General features: G+C 35.9%; 1 protein-coding gene across 1 annotated transcript in view; it reads left to right on the top strand.

Annotated features, from left to right (window-relative positions):
* CFAP47 (cilia and flagella associated protein 47) overlaps positions 1-15,741 on the top strand; it is a 281,878-nt gene that overhangs the window by 228,154 nt on the left and 37,983 nt on the right. Inside the window, exons 56-58 of the mRNA XM_061378057.1 lie at positions 1,161-1,265; positions 6,266-6,422; positions 11,648-11,743. Of these exons, the coding sequence (XP_061234041.1) occupies positions 1,161-1,265; positions 6,266-6,422; positions 11,648-11,743 (358 nt within the window). The remainder of the gene's footprint in view (positions 1-1,160; positions 1,266-6,265; positions 6,423-11,647; positions 11,744-15,741) is intronic.

Here is a 15,741-nt window from a genome sequence, read left to right as displayed (position 1 = left end):
CCTGGTGCTGCACTGGGGCCTCATACCTATCATTGTCATGGCTCTGCTTGCTGTTTCTGGGTGGGATAGGAAAGGGCTACAGGTGGAGGTCTCTGCCTCGGTGTGCCATAAGCTCAAGCCTTCCTTAGCTGCAAGGCAAGTACTGTATCAGAGCAAAGGCAATTAAAACCCCAGGGTAGAAAGAGGTCATAGGGCTTATTGGTGCAGTCAAGCATCTTGCAACTATTAAACATAGTAAACAAAAATTAATGTTTTAATAACTTGTGTTTGGTGCCTGTTAGCAGCCTGTTCTTCCAGTGCTGACATTTCCTTTATAGAAGGGCTTGTCAGTGCCAGCTGTTGTAGGGTGTTGTTTTGACCTTTATTAACTGCAAATTAGATTAATTTTATAAAATACAGCTCAAGCGTCCATAATTCCAATAAATCTTCTTACATGCAAACATTATTTAGACATGTATGATATTAAAAACCTAGTACATTTTTCTTTAATTGAAACAGACATGTGATTGCGTATTCAGTGATTGTACTGAATAATTCTCCTGATGCATTGGCATTTTTAATATTTTTAATTCTATTCTTTCATTGCTTATCTAGTTCTTAAAAACTTTTATGACCCCATTGTAATCAGATACCGTACCTTTCCCTGTGCAATTGAGATTCAAGCAGTATACTTCACATGAAGAGAAACCTAACAACATCATTTATAATGTTATTTTAGATAAAGGTAAGCAGAAGAGAGACAAAACACTACTTTATTAAAACCTGCCATGTATTTCCCTTATAAGCCAATTTCTGTCTCTGGAGGTCAATGTGATAACCTTTCAGTATCATCAATATGATCAGACACCAAAGTCATGTTTGAACAGAATTGGTGTGAGCCACTGTCCATGTCCTTGGAGCAATCTGTAACACCAGCTCTGTAGTTTCTGGGGAATGAACGTGCAGTGACTGCCACTAGGATTGTTTACTGCAGTGCATTTGCTGCCGTAGCAGCCTGTGCTTGCTGTGAGGAGAGAATTCATCTGGTGGAACACATTAATCACATAAGCATCAGCAGTGTTGATACAAAGCACAAAAGAGAAACAGATGAAAAAAAAACCAAACAAAACATTGATTTATTTGCCCATTCTTTCCTTTGCTTCTTTCTTGTGCTTGTACAGGTGATTGTTGCTCCTCATTCCACCACTGAAGTACCTGTGCAATTCTGTCCGTCTGCCCTTGGAAGAGGCAATCACAAAGCATCAGTAACCTTCATCTGTTCACAGGTATGATACTGTGTTTGCTGTCCACAACACTGGGAATTCAAATTAGATAATATTTTAATAGGAAAGTAAGTAAGGGTTTCAATCTGTAGGTGAAGTTGAAATTCAGTGGATGGATACATAATGGAAGAGCAAATACAAAGGTATTTGAAAGTTATAATTTGTTTTAACCGTCTGTTTTTTTTTTTGTTACACAGAAAATTTTCTATTTACAATATTAAAATGTGAGGCAATGATGTGGAAGCAAGAATAAGTGATGAATAATTTTAGCTTTTTTGGTAATTAGTTCTGCTGTTTTTGACAGCAGAAGAGTGTCACTTCTTAGCATTGACACCTCTCAAATTAAATTTCTTTTTATTTTTCCCACTCCCTAATGAAATTAAATCGATTCATTTTTTATTTCATCTGAACTTTGGAAGGTAATGCAAAGGTAATTCACTTGAAAAAGTGAATTATTCCTTTCAGTTTATCTGAAAATGTTTTTTTGCTGTAAGCATTTTAGAATTGTTGACAATTTAATCTCTGAGTTTTCTTTCTTTTAAATGAGAAACAAATAAATAAATAAATATGAGTGATCAACATGACCTACTGGCTGGTTAAAAATTGCAACTGGAAACAAAAATGAAACCTGATAGTGTGATGTAAATTATAATATTTTATCACATGAGCTCTGGTTGAAAGAAGTATTTACTTTCTGTGTAGTTTCCTCTCTGTATTATTTTTGGATTGTCAGATATCCTAATAGATTGCTGACCTGTAAATTACTCCAGTTACATGCTACCAAGAGTTTTCAGTAGTGTTATAAGTAATACTGCAAAAAAACCTATTTTATATGAAGAAAACGAATAGTGAAAGAAGCGATGTGGCCTTTTTTTTCCTGATAAAATATGTTGGACAGATTACTTATAGGTGGTGTTAGCACAACATTTATTTTCAGGATCTCTGTTTCAAAATATTTATTAAGGACAAAACCAAGGAGAAAGCAATTATCATAGGAATAGTATATATCCAAGGCCAGTTCAAGAGGGCAGAATGTCCTTATCTTTTCTGGATTCTAATGGCACATAGAAATTTAATGAAAAAAAAAAATTAATTATTCACCAAATACAGAAGTAATAAAACAATACAACAATTCATTTTAGCAAAGTGAGCCCTGCCACCTGAATCTTGTCATACAGTGCAACATCCTGTCAAGAATTGTCAAATCTCCAAATTTTTATCTGCAGTGAACTTTAGTCAATATGCCATCCTTCCAAATGCTTTTTCCAGATCTCTTTAACCATATCAATATATTGGTTTATATTTGTTGTAATTTCTTAGTGCTCTTTTTGTGCCTTGTCGTGGTTTAAGCCCAGGCTGCACATCAGCCATGCAGCCCTCTCGCTCGCTCCCCATATTTCATCTCCCCTCGCTCCCAGAGGGATGGGGAGGAGAATCCAAAGAATGTAAGTCCCACGGGGTGAGATAAGAACAGCCCAGTAACTAAGGTATAACACAAACCACTGCTGCTACCACCAATAATTATAATGATAAGGGAAATAACGAAGAGAGTACAATACCACCTGTCAATACCTAGCCTGACCGAACAGTGCACTAGCCTTTCCAGGTAACTCTCATCCTGGGCATGATATGCTGTGGTATGGAATACCTCTTTGGCTCGTTTGGGTCAGGTGTCCTGTCTCTGCTTCCTCCCGGCTTCCTCTCCTCTCTGGCAGAACATGAGACTCAGAAAGTCCTTGGTCAGACTAAACATTTGAGCAGTAGCTAAAAACATCAGTGTCATCAGCGCTGTTCCCAGGCTGAAATTCAAAAACACAGCACTGCACCAGCTACTGAGAAGGGGGAAGAGGCTGAACCCAGGGCATGCTTGAATCTAGAGGATTCTGTAGATTTGTATTCATTTTCACTGCTAGTCTTTAGTAAATTAATATCAGACTATTTTAGTTTGCTAATTGTTATACTGGTAGCTGGCAATAAATATTTACAGAGATACAACTGCCCTTTTTAATTAAGACTTGAAGAATGCTTCTCATCAGTGGTCGATGCCTCAGACAACTTTGAATGTAACCCCCCTTCCCTGACACTGGTTTTCCTCCCTTGATTTCTCTGATTAAATATATCTGAATGGACACTTAAGCCATCTGATAGCTGAATAGCTGACTAATCTCAAATCAGTTAATGAGAGTACTTACAGGATAAGCCTTAACTACTTCTGATTGTGCTTCTTCGCTGAACTGAGAGAAACTGTTCTGTTCTATTACCTGCTTCATTTGTTTCTGGTTTGAAGCTGTATGAAGAGCTCTTCACAAAGTGAGTCTGAGTTTAGCTCTAACCATTGTGAAAATCTGAAATTAAGTTTGTTGGGACAGCACAACTGAAAGGTCAGTCTTAATGTAATCTGCACCCAGAGTTCTAATTTACCTGTATTATCCTCTTCTTTTACCACATTGCTAGCATCCAGGTATAATGTAAAGCATTTAACAGAAGTAAGTAATATTAGAGAGAAAATGAACCTGATGTTAGATCCTATCCTGTATTATTTTCCTAACAATTCTGGTTTTTAAATATCCTCTTGATTTCTTGCACTGATCATACATGGTCTTGAGCTCCATCACAGAGTGGGTCAATGAGGAACAGTAACTGCAGATCAGGCAAGGCAGGCCTGTTCTATAATCAGTATAATTTTTTGGTTGTCTTGTTTTGTATTCCAGGCCAACGACTAATTTTGTTTGGCTCCTTTAGCTGTTCAGTTTGACAGTTTCTGTGTGCTGTTTTAAGTTTTAAAGGTGCTCAACACTTGAAACAATGGGGATCAAAATCGCTCTGCTTGCTAACCACCAAAAAATCAGTGGAAACTGCAGTCTCTAGTTTTTGTAGACCATGAGCCTGGGCCTTCAGCAATAAAGCTCTTCATAGCCCTTTGATCTTTACAGCTCACCTGTAGAAAATAAAGCAGGCTCACTCTTCCCACCTCTACACTGCACATCCGTGTAAAACTACTTGCTATGAACAAGGTGGTTCACACAGATTTACAGAGGGTTTGGAAAGCACTGTTATACTAATATTGCCTCATAACTTATGTATTAAGAGATTTGCAGAAATACATATATGTATATATTGTTGCCGCGTGTGTAAGCAAGCACAAAGTAGCAATGACTGGCCAGTGTAACCACTAACTGCTTGACACGTGCAGCTTTCTGAAAACATGATCTTCTGGCATGCTCATGCCTGTGTTCCAGTCCTTCAAAATAAGCCTGCAAAGTGTGCTCAGCCTATTGTTTATATTTAACTTTTTGAAGCCAATGTGGGAAGGAAGAACAAGTCAGGAACACAAATGCTATGGTATGCTGGCTTGGCAACTGCTGGGCAGTTTCTTGTCGGTTACTACCAGCAAAGGGGTTTCACCAAGGAGTTAGTCCCTCTGTTGCTTCAAAGTTTGTACAGTGGCAGCATTCACCTTCCTGACAGAATCTGAATAGTGAGTGGTGTTAGCTTCCTGCTCATGAGTTTGTAACAATAAACAGGCTATAGGCCATGTTTAAGTCAACAATGAAATAAAATGTAATTTTAAAGGGAGGTAGTTTTCAATTTTTACTAGACTGAGAAATGCAGAACTCCCTGCAAATCAGGTAATATAAATCACTGTCTAGTCTAAATCCTAAACAAAACATAGGCCCTATTTTTATATTCTGAATTTTAGTATTATATAGTCTTTTCTCTACATCAGTATATAAACAGGTTTTCCTCTTTTTATTTTTATTTTTTTGTAACCTTGTAGCCTTGGATGACTTCTACCAAATAATTTTCTTCAGTAAGACTAAAATGTCTTTTTTCTTGTTGGATTGAATGTTCCTCTATAATATGATAATAAAGGCATTCAATTTTGCTGTCCAAAGCTATTTTCTGAAGACGTATGATGTGACATTTTATTTATCCCTGTTTATGCTGAGAAGTCTTAATATATTAGTCACTTTTTATTTTAAATATTTCCATATTTGTTGTTAGATTTTTGAACCCTGTCTATCACGGATTTTCCCTAATTATTTCAGACAGGCTGTGCAGAAGTAAATGCAGTATTTCAGATAATGGAAGTAGTGGTTTGAATTTCTATTCTGCTTATGATGTATACCTTTTTGAGTTATAATGAACAAAACAGACCAAAGGGCCACTTTTTGAGCAGTTTGTAATAAGCATAACATTTTAGTCAGTTCTTATTTAAAGGCAGCAACATGAATGTACAAATTAAACGTTTTTCTTAAAATAATATTACCTTTGTATTTACCATTCAACTTTGCTGCTCATTCAGCTTTAAAGGTTCCACAGTGAGTGGCATTATTAACATCACTCTTTATAATCTTAAAGGAGTAAGTAAGTGTAGTGCAGGCAACTCCTTACTCTTGTGCTGAAAAAAAAAATGATCAAAATAAACACATAAAGATTATATTTTCTTTTTTTTATGCTTTGTGGTGGTACTCTATTTCTGCTAGCTCTTTTCAATATTATAGATTCTTCTGTGCATAGTGGTTAATGTTCTTTATTATCTTTGGAGTAACAATTTTAGCTTTCTGTATGATTCTCTGCTGTCCAATCAAAGAACTATTTTTCTTATTCACTTATCTTCTGAAAAGAACTTCTCAATTCGTCTGCTTTCAGGTTCTAATATATGTGCTTTGAATTGCCCTCTTGCAACCACCTACATATTTCATTCACTTGACTGGAAGCTCTGAGTAGCTTAGAAGTTAAATACTCTGTACTCGGTGTAGCCCAAAAGATAATGCAAAGAGAAGATGGGAACATCTCCCAGTATGGGGTAGCAATACTTAAGAGTAACATAGCAGCTTGCTGGAAGAAGCAAGCAAGCAAGCAAGCAAAGCAAGCATTTAACAGCAGTTCACTTACAACAGAAGAGAGACATAGAACACTTGAAGGAAGAAGTAGGCAAAATGCCTTAAAATGTACAGATCTAACTTGTCAAATAGTAAATAAGGACGTTTCATCTACAGCTTACAGAGTGGATATTTAACCTTTCGGGGACTGGTCTTCCTCCTCAGCTGATGGAACCAACCAGCATAAGTGCATGTATTGGCCAGCGTTCTTCTGTCATGATATCCTTCAAAAATCCAACTCCTGAAAACGTGGTGGTAGATGTCACGCTGACAGGTACAGAGGTTTGGATTTTTTTGGGGGTGAGGAAAGGAACTTAAACTCCTTGAGTTGCATTAGAAGTGTGAGTGGGATGTGGTTACATTTGCCTCGTTTCATTTCCTGGCAATGGAGATATTGTGTATCATTCACATCTACCCTGGAAAGCTCTGTTAGACAGTGCTGTGTCAGCTAAGAAATAACACAACCCTTTAAAAACTGTTCACAGTAGAACTCTTAGGTCAAACAGTCTCATGTCTACATGAAGCTGGTTATTGCCCATGTACTGCACTGTAGCATTCAGGCAGTAGGGGTCTCCTGGGTCTGTTTTGGGAGCTGTATGTCTAAGCCAAATAGCTAATGTGTTGTTTTGGTCAGTTGTTTTCCAAACAACTTGTTGTTCCAAACAATTTGTTGTAATGTGTTGTTTGGTCAGTTATTTTCCAAAATATTTTATTTTATCAGCTAAAGGAGTTCCTAAGGGCAAAACATTTGAGGCTTTTTTTCCGATTGACCTTCCAGGGAAGTATGTTTCGGCAATATTTTCAAGCATACTTTAAAAAATAAAATCTAGAATTATCAAAGATCGCCAAATCATACTGAGATTTCACAAACGCTGTAGAACTCAAGTCTGAAGTCCCAGGTTCTCCTTGATGACTGAGATTTACTCAGTGAAAGAATAAATTTCACTCTGAGAGAAGCAGAGAGCTCTAGAAGGTCTGTGAATCTCCACCTAGTTCAGCCTAACATGTAGAATTAAAAAACAGGTGCCAAACCATTTTCTGGCACCTTCATATAGCAAAAATTGAAGATAAACATTCCAGTGGCCCCTGACACCAAGTCAGTAGATGGAGTAACATAAGAGAATAGCAAATTCAAGCCTGCGCAAAGGTAAGTTTTAAGTCAGGTTTACACACTCATGATGTGATTTGGGGTTTGTGGCACATAAGTGAAGAAAGGTGACTTTAAAAAATTGAGATTCATGTTTATTTGTTGAATGGAACTCATGCTTTTTAATTACAGCTTCAGAGATATAAATCGGAAATACAGAAATACAGCTTTAGCTGCATATGGAGTTAATATGCGGGGGATTTTGCTGATTCTTTTACCTGAATAGTGTCTGGTCAAGAGCATTTTATTCTCATGACTGAATTCTCTATGCTTTTGCTGACCTAAGTACTTCACTACAGTTTCCCATGTGTAACTGCTGATATATTTTCATTCTCGGTTATCACAAAATAGAATTCTATTTGTAAATGATAAGACCACTTCTGAGTTTCTGTTGATGTTCTCATGTGGACAACAGTGAAGGAAGAAACAGTTTGCAGTGGATCCAGTGTTTACACACTAAGTGAATCATGGCTAAGTTCTCAGGGACAGTGCCAGCTTTTACGTGCTGAGTAGGGGACCTGGCAGAGTGCAGAACAGTCATGTCCAGCACATACAGAATGCTCAAAAGTGACATTCATATTGGAAAAGGGACAGTGAAGAGGCAACTGGCTTAGTGAAAGACTGATGTTGGGTTTTATGCATCAGAAGTTGCCAGCTTTCATTTTTCTGTACACATCAGTAGACCTGATATGATGATGACCTAATGTTTTTGCTGTCTATGGGATTATGGAAAGTTTTCTTTGAGATAAATTAATTTTGTACTGTGATCTTTATGGAAGTAATACCATACTGTCCTTTAAAAGCTGTCTTGAATTTGTTAATCAGTTTAATATTTAATGTTACTTTTCTCATCCAGTTGCTGCTGGTGACCTGTATATTATGTTTGCTTGGTTTTAATCACAATAAGATAGTTTAGTTATGCATTCAGACTGTCTTTAGACATGTTCATACATGCTATGATTTGCTCTCTGTTCTAATATTTACTGTAATTCCTATTTCCTTCTTCCCAGAGGAAATCTAGTATTATAAGCAAAGTCAAGGATGCACAACTTCAGCTTAGTATTTCTGGCCCTTATATATGATGGGAAATAATTTCCATAAAGACCTATATATTTAGCTGATTGTTATCAAGACATAGTTTACCTCAGATGGAAGCAGATAGTATTTTAGTATACTAACTTTTATATTGTATATACCACAGCAATGCACATATGTTAGCCCAGTGTACAGTAAAAGCTAATCAATTTGGGGTTTTGCAACATTAGGAATGAATTTGCCATCCCATGAGACTAATCAGGCTGGTCAGAAAGTTATCCAACTGTGAATATATTATTCATAGTACCCTTCCTGTCCTATCAAGAACTGAACTGTTGGTAGTCGTGAGTTGTGAACTTGCTTTTTTACAAACTCCTTTTGTTGTTGTTGTTGGTTTGTTTTGTTTTTTTTTTTTGTTTTTTTTTTTTGTTAACTACTGTTTGTTTGCTTTCCCCGGTCTATTTTGCTTGTATCAGTTTGAGCTGTTCAAACCAGAACGTTATTTCAAGGCCATTTACAGTCCTATATTATGGAGAAGACTGGATCTTTTATCCATGTTATGATGAGCTATGTGTTAGTTTAATGTGTTTTGACATGAAGAACCTACTTTTGTTCTAGTTTCTCTCACGGCAGTGCAAGAACACACTCAGAAAAGAAAAAGCTAATTAGCAATGACTGTAATATTACTTGACATAACAGTAGGAACCTTCTATCTGAATTAGTTAAACACAAATATTTTAGTCTGAAATCACAGAATGACAGAATGGTTATGGTTGGAAAGTATCTTAAGATCATCTAGTTCCAACCCCCCTGCCATGAGCAGGGACACCTCACCCTAGACTATATTGCCCAACACTCTATCCAACCTGGCCTTGAACATGGCCAGGGATGGAGCATTTATTACTTCTTTGGGCAACCTCTTCCAATGTCTCACCACCCTCACAGTAAAGAACTTCTTCCTTATATCTAACCGGAACTTCCCCTGTTTAAGTTTAAACCTATTGCTCCTTGTCCTGTCGCTACAGCCCCTGATGAAAAGTCCTTCTACTGCACCTTTGTAGGCCCCCTTCAGATACTGGAAGGCTGCTAGGAGGTCTCCACACAGCCTTCTCCAGGCTGAATAGCCTCAATTTTCTCAGCCTGTTTTTATGCAGGCGGTGCTTAAGCCCCTTTATCATCATCATACTCTTAATTTATTCCTTAAAGAGTGACAGCCTAGTCATTCTTAAAACCTGTTTTTTTCCTGAAAAATATTAATCCAAAAAGTAGAATTGTTCCTGTCAGCAGGTAACTCAACTTCACAGAAATTTTTGAATCTATCTCCGAGAATAGTTCTTAAACTTGTAGTTTTAGTAATATAAACCCAAAGCTACTACCATTTTGAAACCTCTTAGCTGATATTTTAACATTAAAGCAAGTTAGCGGAATGCCTTCCTTTACTTAGTATTGCACTGGACTCATCACGATCATTGCTGGTGTTATTGGAGGCCATCGAGAAGGCGGATTGGGGAAATTGACAGAAAGTAGCAAGTCAGGAGAGAGAATGAAATGTTAGATTGATCTTGGTCTTTACAAATTGTGTTTCAGACCATGTGTCTCTTAAGAGAATTAGAAGTTGCAACAATGAAAATAGGACATCTTGATTAAAGTGTACAAGTAATAAACATCAACATTTATAGATTCACCTAATGCGTTAAAGAAGATTACAGAAGTTTTCTGTATCTTGTTTTCAAGTAACGTTTTGATAGGCAGTTTCTGCCCTAGACAGTTGTGAAATTATGTTTAGAATTGCATAGTTTAGGAATTAAAATAGAAATTAGTTGGGAATTGTCATATCTGGACCATTTCTGAAGCTGCCATTTGCATTTCTGAAACTTTGTCAAACCCATTATTCCTCAGAAATGTTTCTTTCTGTGAATTTTGACTGATACTGTAGCACAAACAGTCCTTTGTTTTGAATAATTATAGAGCAAGTAAAACTACCCACCATCTGTTACTTTGTGATGCACAGATGAAATCTTGGACCTCTTAAAACTTGATGTTTTCTGGCTGATTTTAATAGCAATAAATTTTCTTCCCAGGACTTAGATACACATCTGTGGCTTAAATCTGCAGCTCTTATTCACGTAAGCCTTCATAGCTATACTAAGAATATTCTTGAGAGTAATGTTCATTTAACAGTAGTTCATTTTCCCCAATATGAGCCAATGATCAGAACTACAGAGTACACGAACACTCGTTACAGATCATTTAAAAAGCACTTGTACTATTTCGGCTGTTTCAAGCTGAAAGTTACTGCTCTTCTGTAAATAACACTATATAATATTGTTACTAAGACTTTATGGAACAACTAAACCAATATAGATCATTGGTACTACTGAAATCTCCACCATAAACCAGACCCCAGAGAATTTACCTGTATAATTTTACATGTATAAGAATTGACCCTAACTATTAGTGGTTTGTTAATAACTGTCATGCTTTATTTCAGTTTATGTGGATAATTTGATTTCAAGTTTTCAATGGCCAAATGTATTTTGATGTTTCTGGAAAAATGTGTAATTTTTTTTAGAGGATATTCACTTCAAAGTTTGGAGGGAAATGGTCAAATAAAAGATTAAAGCTACAGTAGTGGTTAGAAATTGGATAAGGGAGGTAAATTGGTTTCTGTCTTAAATCCAGTGTTATCTGGTTTATCAAAACTGGTATCTGTGGCAATGTATAAGATTGCTTTTGGTAAGGTTATATGCACAGTTATACTGAAATAGCTGGCTTATATTGTTGATTGTTAAAACTCACCTTATTTCTCAGATAAGACTGCATGCACTGTAGCTTGGCCATGCCTTTTTCCATAAAAAGATTTCCAAAGTAGGAATGCCCCTTGTTAAATGTGCACTGCAAAATCTTTTCAGACTGCTTTCTCTGACTTTTTTATGTAACAGAACTAAATTATCAAAGGCAAATCTGCTACTAACAATTTTTTTCTCTCAGGCAAAATACACTGGACATAAGCATTATTTCATATATTTAAGTCAGTGTTAGCACAAAGCATAACCTAGTGTTTTTCATTTTATGAAGTGACATTGTTTTTCAGAGATTAGTTAGCTAGTTCTGTGAAAATTTTATTTAGCTGAATATGTAGGTGGACACAAAGAAAAGATGAATAACAGATATTTTAAACTTTGGAAAGTCCCATTTGCTCCCATTTGAGAATGTGTTTGGTAAAATGTCTGTCTAAGAAGCTGTTTTATTAGGGAAATTGTTCAATCGGGTTTTTACTTCAAAATGTATTTCACTGACTTTTATTTCTTTTCTAGATCAAGAGCAGTCCAGTTGTCAACTCAGTTCATCTGCCCTGTTGAAGTCCCCCAGTAAGGAATCTGCTTTCTGTCTTCTGTTTAAACAACCACAAGGTATGTAATTTCTTGAGTTCTCTTTTGAAGTTTTCACATGGTATTATTTTTTATGGTCCTGATATCCAAAGTTTGTGAAATTCAGTGTTTTGATGAGTGCAACTCATCAGCTGAATCTGGCTGCTTGTGAAAACAAGAATCCATGTCAGTGATGTTTTTTTTGTCTCACTTAAAGAATAAAGTAAATAATAGTTAGAGATACATGCAGTAAAATTAAAGGGTGAATGAGTGATTCAGTCTTGATGGATTCCTAGGAAAGTCTTTGAATTAAGAGATTAAATCCAAATATATATAGTTGTATTTTAGGACTGTCAAGATAAGCAACACCACTATAAAGAATCTTATGAAATACTAGGTAGAAAAGCATTAACTGTTTACTAACATAAAATTCTTAATTATATTTAAATTGGGAAGCTTCTTAAAAGTATGTGTGGTCATCAATTTCATGTTAATACAGGTATTAGAATAAGCTGTATCATTTTCCTTGAAGAAATAGTATCTGCCCAAATGAAAGACCTGAATTAGGAAAATGAGGGTTACTTGTTTTCAATTTCATTTGAAAATTTGTCATTCACTGTGATTTTCCTGAAGATGTACTTGCCAAAACTTTATTTTGTGAAGAATGTTGCAGGCCTTGCTGTTCCCAGCAAGGAACTGTTTCTGCTTTCTCTCCTTGAAGTTTACTATGCCTGAACAATATTTTTGGGTGATATAGAAAGAAGAATTTAGGAGAAAAAGATGATGTAAGAATTGATCTGAATATCATACTATTTTCTGTATGTATATTTTATACTGCAATATATAAAAATTGTAACTGTTCTCATAAGATTTTTTTTTTTTAGTCACATTAAAAATCTTTTTTATGGATAGACTTTGTAGCTCTTCTTCCTTACACATGACAGTAGATGAAGTGTGGATTAATGCAGGTGTTGCTGCTTTATCACTATTCCCTGTAATGAAGAAGGGATTCTTTGAAAATGTGTTGGAACCAAATATTCTTCTTAGGAGACTTGCTGGAATATATTTGCTAGATCATTTTATAAGCAACATTGATGCTGGTGGAGAAAGTGTGATTGCTGCTATTTAATTACTCTGTTTTTTTCCATCACTGACTCTAAAAAAAGGAAGAAATTCTGAAATAGTGAGGCTGAGAATCTTGGAATATTTTTTTCTTCATACTTTTACAAAAAAGCCAAAATACTAGCCATGCTTTGAAATTGCTACTCACAGTAGACTATCCTTTTTTCCTGCCTTGGCTTCACAGTAGCCACACAAGTCTTCTGACTGCCCGATACTGTTTTCCAGTAGCACCAAATTGCATTACTACCAGTCCTAATCTGAAGCTGTGATCTCATTTTGCATTCAACCTTCAGTCGTTGCATTTTATGGATTATGTTTCAGGTAGTCAATAGCCTGTCTGTTGTGAACGACCTGGTGTAGCGTCAAGCAGCAACAGTACACTGGGCAATTAGCTGAACCTAGTCTTTTAGGTATCTCTCTTCATATTTCATCACGAGTTCTATATATAGAAACTTTTGTATTTTATAGCTGTTATGTCACCTTTTGCATGTTCATCTCTTTTCTGTTTTTACTTGATCTCTAAGCTTAGCTGTTTAATTTTGCCTTCTAACTTTGTTTTAATGTCAAATACATGTATTAACTCTCCGAAGCACTTAGGAAGAAAAGATAAAATATATTCCATAAATATATATGCTATTAGGAGACATTTTCCAAAAAGCTGCCTGCAGTGTTAAACCACTTTGATGGCAATCAAATTTGATATGTAAAAATTCTATGTTTGCACTTTGGAAACATGTTGCTATTATAGTTTCATATTTTATTCAACAATGTTTGAGAAAGCATTTTAGCTTTCTTCTGATGTCATGTACAGTCCATGATGATTATGATTAACTTGGCTTTTAAACTAATTTCATCTAAGAAATGGCATAAATTTTATTCAGGTACTCAGGCCTCAAAATGCTAGATTTTAAGACTTCGTTCTTCATTTCTATGTTTATTTGCATCTGATTTTTTTCTTTCATCAATTCTGTATGCGCAATCTGTGTTTTCTTTTGATTAATTTCCAGGACTGAAAACCAATGAAACTAAAATACTTGATCATACAGATTGTCTTCCTAGGAAGACTCTTTTTTTTTTTTTATATGTTTTTCTTTCAGTAGTTTCTTACTGAGTCTCTGAGGTGCTACTACTCCTATCTATGTTTTTACCGTTCTTATTTTGCAAAACTTAGGTATTTTCTCACACTTACCAATTTTCTCCGTAAAATCAATCCAAAGTTGTAGTGCTATGCTGCACCTAATTAGGCTTTGCATCATAAGCAGGCAAACTGCTACTCTAAAGATTACATATGTTTTTGACAAAATTATTATGTTCACCATGAAAAAGCAGCCTTCTTGACCCTGTGTATGCAAAGAATTAGTTTCCTTGTTGGCCATCTTTGGCCTATATGTATGACTCTTGCCTTGTTTAAACCTTCAGCTAGTATTTTTCCTTTTCCTGTTATCTCTGAAATGCCATCAAGGCACTCCAAAGCTTGTACAGAGGCAGATTTGCTTTGTGAAATTTCCAGCAAAAGGGGAGGCTTGGGATCCCTTTCTACTCCATGTACATGGCAGTCTCCTGATCACTGAATCACCCTGGCTTGCCTTTCTTAACCAAGTGAAACCATTATAAATGAGCACTGTTGTAATGTTTTAACTGACAGAGAAGCTTTTTTAGAGGTTGTCCATACCGGGACATGACATAGCAACATGAGTGATGCAGCCTAAACTCTCTCTTTTCAGAGAGATATGTTAACAAAGTCAGTGCATTCCAGCTGTTGGCATTCCTGAGTGTAGGTTTTTCCCACTGTCAGCATGGGAAACCTCGCAGCCACAGCTCCAAGGGAACCTCTCTGAAGCCACAGCACATTTGACACATTCTTCACATGGAATCAGTAGGGCCAATTTTGTGTCATGTTTTAAGGCATTCCTGCAAATTGACTTTATGAATAATTGGGGAATCTGTGCTCAAAAATATTCTGACACACAGTAGGAATTGTACTGCTAGTGAGTTATATGCTTTTCAGCACTGAAAAAGCTGTGCTTGGTATATTGGTACATAAAAATATGAAATATTCTATTGCAGTGAACAATAAAACTTAAAAAATATTCTCTGTACTTTTCTGGAATTTCTTCAGGTCATTACATATATTTATAGGTCCTGTTATAGGCAATTTTTTTACATTTAAATTTTATTTTCTTTGCAAATTACATGGTGCAGGTATATCCTTATGTGTTTTTGCAACTCCAGAAAACTGTTTTAGTGAAATAACTAATGAAGGGAAAGGCAGCACTGTAAGAACATGCAGAAATTCTCTATTACTGTTCTTTTAAAAAAGCAGTCTCTGGAATTGAAGTAGAACACTACACTCCCTTGAATATATAGCAAAATGATTTATCTACTTCAGCACCCTCTCCTGATGTTGCAAAAAAGGAAAAAGGTATTCAGGTTACAAATAAATTAAGGGAAGACATCAGATAGATACTCATCTTTTGCATAGTCTCATGAAAATCCACGTAAGACTTCCCATGTGGATTTATCTTGGGAAACAGATTTTCAAACCATAATTGCCTCCCAGATTTAAGCTAGGCCATGCAGTAAGTTTCATTAGAATCTCATGATTTGTTCCTGAACATCCAGAGTGTAGCACTTTAGAGCATTTAAACTATGAAAATTTGCCTTAGGGGAGGCTGTTATTTTGCATTATCTTATTTTTCTATTTAAAAATACCTGCTGTGTTTTATAACTTGATATGAAACTGTCTCCTTCAATTTCAATAGAGTTAGAAAATGAAAAGGTGATTAATTCTAACTTAGAATAGTGTATTGCTGCTAATCTATTTGATGGGAAGTCTGGATGGATCAGATGAAGCCAGAGTGTGTCCTTGAACAAGACACAACTACTTCCTTTCTCCCCTTTTCTTTTTGTTTTTGCTT

This window comes from Neopsephotus bourkii, unplaced genomic scaffold (genome assembly GCF_033783945.1).
Source record: "Neopsephotus bourkii isolate Nb327-2 ecotype Australia unplaced genomic scaffold, CSIRO-AGI_Nbou_v1 NB_1763, whole genome shotgun sequence".
Taxonomy (NCBI): domain Eukaryota; kingdom Metazoa; phylum Chordata; class Aves; order Psittaciformes; family Psittacidae; genus Neopsephotus; species Neopsephotus bourkii.
Note: the sequence above shows the minus strand (reverse complement) of the source record. Positions and strands in the feature narration are given on the sequence as shown.